This window comes from Penaeus vannamei, chromosome 8 (genome assembly GCF_042767895.1).
Source record: "Penaeus vannamei isolate JL-2024 chromosome 8, ASM4276789v1, whole genome shotgun sequence".
NCBI classification, from domain to species: domain Eukaryota; kingdom Metazoa; phylum Arthropoda; class Malacostraca; order Decapoda; family Penaeidae; genus Penaeus; species Penaeus vannamei.
The window spans coordinates 48,169,019-48,176,518 of NC_091556.1; the positions used below are offsets into that span (position 1 = coordinate 48,169,019).

The 7,500-nt window shown below is 39.0% G+C and overlaps 1 protein-coding gene across 1 annotated transcript in view; it reads left to right on the forward strand.

Annotated features, from left to right (window-relative positions):
* The window catches only part of LOC113816243 (UBA-like domain-containing protein 2-B), an 88,765-nt gene extending 82,303 nt beyond the window's left edge, over positions 1 to 6,462 (forward strand). Inside the window, exon 5 of the mRNA XM_070124833.1 lies at positions 2,405 to 6,462. Within this exon, the coding sequence (XP_069980934.1) occupies positions 2,405 to 2,559 (155 nt within the window). The 3' untranslated portion in view covers positions 2,560 to 6,462. The remainder of the gene's footprint in view (positions 1 to 2,404) is intronic.
* The last annotated feature ends 1,038 nt before the right edge of the window (positions 6,463 to 7,500 follow it).

A 7,500-nucleotide genomic window follows, 5' to 3' on the forward strand; every position in this document is an offset into this window, starting at 1 on the left:
CTTCCACCCTTCTCCACGTCCACCACGACTACCCTCAGATTCTTCTCTTTCTCCTCCTCCTCCTCCTCCTCCTCCTCCTCCTCCTCCTCTTCCTCCCTCCTCCTCCTCCTCCTCCTCCTCCCCCCCCTCCCTCTCTCCTTCCTCCCTTTCCCCCTCAATCTCCCTCTTTCCCTCTCCTCCCCCTTCCCTTCCTCTCCTCTCCTCTCCCTCTCCCTCTCCCTCTCCCTCTCCTTCCCCCTCCCTTCCTCCCTTTCCCTCCTCCCCTTCCCCTCCTCCCTTCCTTCTCCTCCTCCCTCCTCCTCCTCCTCCTCCTCCTCCCCCTCCTCCTCCTCCTCCTCCCTCCCCCTCCTCCCCCCCTTTTCCCCCTCAATCTCCTCCTCTTCCCCCTCCCTCCTCCCCTCCCCCTCCCTTCTCCTTCTTCCTCTCCCTCTCCCTCTCCTTCTCCCTCTCCTCCTCCCCCTCCCTTCCTCCTATTTCTCCTCTCTCTCCCCTCCCCCCTTCGTTCTCCTCCTCCTCCCCTTCGTTCTCTTCCTCCTCTGCCTCCTCCCCTTCCTTCTCCTCTTCCTCCCCTCCCCATCCTCCCCTTCCTTCTCCTCCTCCTCTACTCCTCCTTCCTTCTCCTCTTCCTCTTCCCCCCTCCTCCCCTTCCTTCTCCTCCTCCTTTCCTCCTCTCCCTCCTCCTCCTCCTCTGCCTCCCCCCCTTCTTCCCTCCTCCCCCCTTCCTCCTCCTCCTCCCCTCCCCTTCTCCTCCTCCTCCCCCCCTACTCCTCCTCCTCCTCCTCCTCCTCCCTCCTCCTCCTCCCTGCCTCTTCCCCTCCCCCTCCTCCCCTTCCTCCCTCCTCCTCCTCCTCCTTCTCTCCTCTGCCTCCTCCCTCCCCTTCCTCCTCCCCCTCCTCCTCCTCCCTCCCCTTCTCCCTTCCTTCTCCTCCTCCTCCCTCCTCCCCATCCTCCCTCCTCCCCCCCCTCCCCCTTCTCCCCCTTCCTTCTCCTCCTTCTCCTCTGCCTCCTCCCCTCCCCTCCTCCTCCTCCTCCTCCTTCTCCTTCTCCTTCTCCTCTGCCTCCTCCCCTCCCCCTCCTCCCCCTTCTTCCTCCCCCCCTCCTCCTCCTCCTCCTCCTCCTCCTCCTCTTCCTCCTCCTCCTCCTCCTCCTCCTCCTGGATGAAGTTCAGTCTTGTTTGATCTAGTTTGGAGTATGCTTTATTGAGTGTCATTCCTTTGACATTCTTAGAATGCAAGGTGACTTTTTTTCACTTTATGCTTTGCCAAAGTATTTGACTTGGTAGATAATTCTCTCTCAGTTCTTTTCACCCTCCACCCTTCCTTTTCCATTCTTCAGTTCTTCCCTCTTCTCTCTCTCTCGTTTGTCTTTCCTTGTTCTCTGTCCCCTTTCTACCCCCTTCCTGTTCCTCATCTCCTTTCTTTCCCTCCTCATCAAGTTTCTTTTCCTTTCCTCCCTTCCCCTTCCCTTCTTTCATTCCCTACTTACCTCCCCCTCCCTTCTCTTTTCTTTTTCCTCTTCTTCTTTTCCTTTCTTTCCCTTCCTTTGCCTTCCTTTCCTTTCCCCCTCCCCTCCTGCCATTTCCTCCCATTCTAACTCTTCTCCTCCTCTTCCTATCCTTGCCTCCCCTCTCTTCTCCTTTCCTCTCCGCTTCTTTCCTTGTTTCCTTTCCTCCCTCCCTTCCTCCCTCCCTCCCTCCCTCTCTCCCCTCTCTCTCTCTTTCTCTCTCTCTCTTTCTCTCTCTCTCTTCTCTCTCTCTCTCTTTCTCTCTCTCTCTTTCTCTCTCTCTCTCTTTCTCTCTCTCTCTTTCTCTCTCTCTCTCTCTCTCCTCTCTCTCTCTCTCTCTCTCTCTCTCTCTCTCTCTCTCTCTCTCTCTCTCTCTCTCTCTCTCTCTCTCTCTCTCTCTCTCTCTCTCTCTCTCTCTCTCTCTCTCTCTCTCTCTCTCTCCCTCTCCCTCTCTCCCTCTCTCCCTCTCTCCCACAATCCCTCCTTCCATTCCCTCCTGTCCTTCCCCCTCACACCACCACCCATCCTCTCCTCTGTCTCCTCTCTTGTCTTTTCTCTTCTCCTCTCCTCTCTGTAATAAGGAACATAACTACTTTAATAAATCTGTTATTAATTAACAACTCTTCATTGTGTTTCATGTTTATTAGGATTTAACATCATTATTACTGTTTTTTTTATTGGGATATTACAATTGTTGTTATTCCTGTTACTGCAAGTATCGTGCTATCAGTGAGATTTTTGCTGTTGTTATTATTATTGTTATTGCTGTTGTTATTATTATTGTTATTGCTGTTGTTTATCATTATTATTATAAATAATAATAATAGTAGTAAGAAGAAAATGAAGCATCAGCCATAGTGTCTTCTAATGTGCTCTTTTTTCTCTCCTCTCCCCCCCATAGGTGGCTTTTCCCCCCCTCCGGCGCAGTTCCAGCAGCCGCAGTTCCAGGCGCCCCTTTCTCAGCCGCCCTCCATGGTCATGCAGCAGCAGCTTCCACAGCAATCGCAGCCTAGACAGATAATTGCAAACAATGTACACATCAATGCACAAAGATAAACAAGGCAATAAGTGACAAATATTTTCTAGTAACTGCAAGAAAGATAGAACATTAGATAGAAGAAAAAAAAAAATTGAAAGGAAAAGAATTATGAGAAATACAAATACAAATATAAAAGACTTTCGTAACAGATGTGAGAGATTTCCTTCCTCCCCCACCCCCCCAACCAAAAAATACAAAAAAATAGATATAAAAAAAGGAAAAAATAAGTGGTTGATGATGACTGATGGATGTTTGTTTAGTTTAGTTGTGTTGCAATGGCCGGGTCAGAGACACAGGTGTGCTTCGAGTGGCCTCTGTGAGCAAGTGACGGCTGAGGAGACAGCACCAACAACAACCAACACTTATGTAATGCTTTTGTGACGAGATGTTGAGTCATTGTGTTAATTTATGAAAAGTCGGTGGTTTGTTACATTTTATTTTTTATTCTTTTATTTATTTTTTATTTACTTATTTTTTAATTCTTTTGTGTATGTGTATAGGATGCTATTCAGCCTTGCTGTATAGTCATATGAAATTCTAGACACAAAAAAGTTCTGTAACAGTTTCTGGTCCTGTCATTTTTTTTGGTAATTTTTTTGTATTGTAATATCACGTCTTCAAGCCATGTTACTATTTTGTCACTTTCTTTGGCATATGATGTTTTTGTCATTAGTATGATTATTTTCTCTGTCGTGCTCCTTCGTCTATGGTTGTAAAAGGAAGAATTTGTAATTGCTAATTTGCATAAATTGTAGTTTGGTCCTGTATTTGTTTTCATTGTAGTAGAAATGAAGGCATTGGTTGGAAACTCTTGTCCTTTTTTTCTAAAGTTTACAAGAGGAAATTTAGAAAGAAAAAAAAAATGTTACAAGAGAAAGATTATACAAGAATTTTTTAAAGGAATTCCTCTCTGCAACTGCTTTTTTTATTTTCTTATTTTAATTATAATTATTATTACACAAGAAATGATTTATCAGAATGGCCTTTTTCAATTTTGTCGGTTTTCTTTTTATAGCTGCATCTTATGAAAATATCAAGTGCTTCCTTACTTTTTTTTATTTAGTTACTATGATGATTTTTTGTATTGATTAAAGGCAAAATTAGAGGTCAAAAACACAAATTGCCCATGGTAACCTCAATAGTTTTTAATGTACAAATGTGGGGATTGTTTTTACGGAAATTCTTTTTAATGTGATTGGAATGTAAGCCTTACTTATTTTTTATTTTGTATTTGCCCTTTTTTTTATGTCAGCAAATAATTTTGAAAATGTAGTAGCTGTGGTTATATTACATATAAAATTGTGGCATAAATGAATGTTTCTGTATTGTTTTAACGCTATTGCCATTAAAAGGAAAATTGATTAGATAAATGGAAAAGTAAACTTGTAAGAATGGATTTTTTAATTAAATGTGATGTGTTTGAAAATAGCCCAAAAAACAAAAAAAAAAACATTAAAAAGAAAAAAAATCAAGTGAAGAAGATAAGATAGTGATGGGTTTTAATATGAGAAAGTAATGGTTCGTTTCCTTTCCCATTTTTGCCTTTTTTCCCCCTCCATATGTTCATTTTCTGATATCTAATCTCCCTCCTTTGCGATGGCAAAGAGAGGAGGAAAAAGAAAAACAAATGACGAAGGTCTTGCACTAGTAAAATTAAAGGGATGAGTGTTTGCTTATCTGCCTACACTCTTATGGCTTAATAATACTAAGATTCATTCAAGAAAAAGAAGAGGAAAGATGTTGGTTGCTTTCTTTCTTGGCTCATTTCTTTCATCATATATATTCCGAGCTTGCAGAACGGTTTGTTTGAGTGGATTCAGGTGGAGAGGAAATCAGAGTTAGCTTTCGTTTGAATCATTGTTTCCCTGCACGATTTGAGAAGTACAACCACAAGCATTTTGGGTCATGCGTTAGAGTTGCATTTTTCGCGAATGTGTCAAAAGGTTTCGATGTCCAGCGTTGCTATGGTTGTGTAAAGCCTTATGTTTATGTCTTGTTTATGTCGAGGAGGGAAGGCTGTTCCATAGTGTTCAGGGCCAATATATTGTTATTTTTATTAAATTTAATTTCTTGTTATTATTATCTTTTTTTTTTTTTTTTTACTTATTTATTATATTTTCTTGGGGGATGCTTCTTGAACTAGTGGGAAATTCATATACCCATGGACACAGCTTTTAGTTTTACAAATAACTTGTTTCTCATTAGTGAAATATGTAATTTTGCTTTTATTTATTGACTCAAATAGTTTATGGAGTGGGAGCATGTTATGTTATTTTGAATTGTCAAAAGATTAGGTTAATTTGTTGTACAGTTCTTAAGCCACTTCAAGAAATGTGTAGGATGGACACAGCTTGGCTTCGTTTCCTGTAAGATTCCATCTTGCATCTTGATTTGGTAAGAAATGTTTATCAGTTGTTAATAAGTTTGTCCCATACTTCTCTCTCTCTCTCTCTATCTCTTCTTATCTTTCTCCTCCCCCTCATGCCTTCTCCCTTCTCATCCCCCCTCTCTCTCTCTCCTATCCTCCTGCTCCATCTCTTGTCTTTTTTTTTCTCTCACTCATTTTTGTTTTGGCTTAGTTGAAAAGGACAATTTCAACAGAGAAGGATGGAAGTGTTTTAGTGATTTGTATTGCACATACCATGTACTGGATTCACAAAATTGGGGAAACAACGAAGGAGTCTTTGTATCGAAGTAAGAGCCATTCGAAGTAAATCACCTGTTACAAGAGAATGAGATTGTATCTTCCTTTGTGTTTTACTGCGGTTTCTGGTCACAAACAGTTTGCATACATTTTGTTAGAGTTGATGTTAGACTCTGTCACTACTTCTAGAATCTGGTTACTAGAATTGTTTTTCCTATTGTAGTTTGTATGTTATTCTTAGTACCTAATGATGCTCAATGTTAATGATGAAAGTGTAAGAAAACTACAGTTATTGAAGATAGTAAATTTTACAAAGCAAACCTACAGTCAGTTTCCTTTTTGTAAGTATTATGCCATGGGTGGATGAAATTATGGTAATCTTATGGTAATATAATATTAATTATTCTGTTAACATGAATTAACAAAGGTATTACTGTCTTTTTTTCTCCATTTTTAGTGAGAAAAGGTTGGTTAGATTTTCAAACACAATAGTACAGCATTACTATTATTTTCTTATGAAATGCATTGTGAATATTAATGCAGTCTCTTGCATGGTTTAACAAGTGGAATTGTGACATATTTGTTGCAGCAATATAAGGGAAACATTGCAAATAGTATGTTAGGCCACTAGAGGTATTTTCATGCTAAGGCATAAACTTACTTGTATCCACACTTTGAAAATAGAAAATGTTTGTCAGTTACTATTCTACAGTTTATGTCATGTATATAAATGTATGATAGGCCAGAATGTTAGGGATGAAGAGAGGAATATTAAACAAGTCATTTCTGTCACAGGCTACTTTTGAACAATTAATTAAACCAGAGTAGCCATGACAGAAAGCAGTCCCAGTTCAAGATATTCATTTTAGAATATCGACCACATATTATTGGCAGGAGTTTTCCAAAGTGTCTACGCGATGAACTCAATTTAACTGAAAACCCATATTTGACTTCCGCCACTTCTTTCCCGGAAGTCAGAAGGTCGACTTGGTTAATCACACATGGAGTATAAGTGTTTTGTAATTTTTTTATCAGCTGTTATTTCAGTATGTTTTTTTTTTTCTTTTTTTCTTTTTTTGTATTTTAAAAAAATTATGGTTTAAAAAGAATTGTGGTGTGCAAACCATGGTGTCATCACAGTACATCACTCTCCATCTTGTGAAGAAGTTTCTAGTAAGTGCAACTAGGTATTATATTCTCCTAATGTGCTCCTTTTAATGGAGTATGTGTCAATGTGTATCATAGATTTCAGTTTATTAAAAATGATGTATAGAAATGCAGTCTTGTTGTTATAACCTTTCTAATCTGACAAACATGTTTTCCTCATTTCTGGCACAATATTTGGAAGCTGAGCCATCTGCCTGGAAGTCAAGATATTTGAGAAGAACCTTGATAAATATCATTTTTAGGGATTTGTAATTGCCATTCTGTATATTTGAAATTAAAAATCTGTTCATCATCTTTGAAAAGAACTTGGATAAATATTGCAGTTAGTGGTTTCTAATTGCCATTCTTGGTTACAGTGCAAGGGATAAGAGAATGCAACAGAACTATATATCTCACTTATAATATCTAGGCCTTTGATGAACAGATACATTCATAGCTTCTTCTCTCTCCTGAAACATGTCATCGCCTGTGTAACAGTTGTGAAGCTAAAAGAAAAATTATAAAGAACTGGGGTGTGAATTGGGGGGGAAAAGTAAATCTGCTGTAAGGTAATTTTAGCAAGAATCAGTGGATTCAAAAAATATACATGGGTTTTATGTGGTGAGTTATGAAAAGTCACTGCATTTTTTAAATCATCATGTTTAGATATTGGTCTTGAAGACCATATATAGCTATGATTTATGATATTAAGGCTTGCAGTTCAACATTTTCCTATATATTTTTTGTAAAAAAAAGAAAAAAAGATCAGATCTCTATATGCATGAAACCATTTTCTTCCAATTCCTAAAGGTTTTCAAAAGTAGAAATGAGTAAAAAATAGATTCCACCTACCTTATTAAAAACAATATTTCTTAAAAAGAAATTAAATGTTTTAAACTACTATATGCAAGGTCAAAACAATGATAAACATTTCTTTTACATAGACTACAAGTATGTCCTTGGAATAGGTAAAGAAACAACTTCAAGACTTAGAAATGTAGATTATTTGCTGAACAATACCAAAACTATAGTGACAAGATATATCTAAAATTTTAGGGTTCTCTCATACATGTATTTTTTAATAAAAGTTGTAGGACCTCAAAGAAAATTATTTTTATTTTTTTTATTTTTTTTTTTTTTTCAAATCAGCAACTTTATGTCCTAGTAT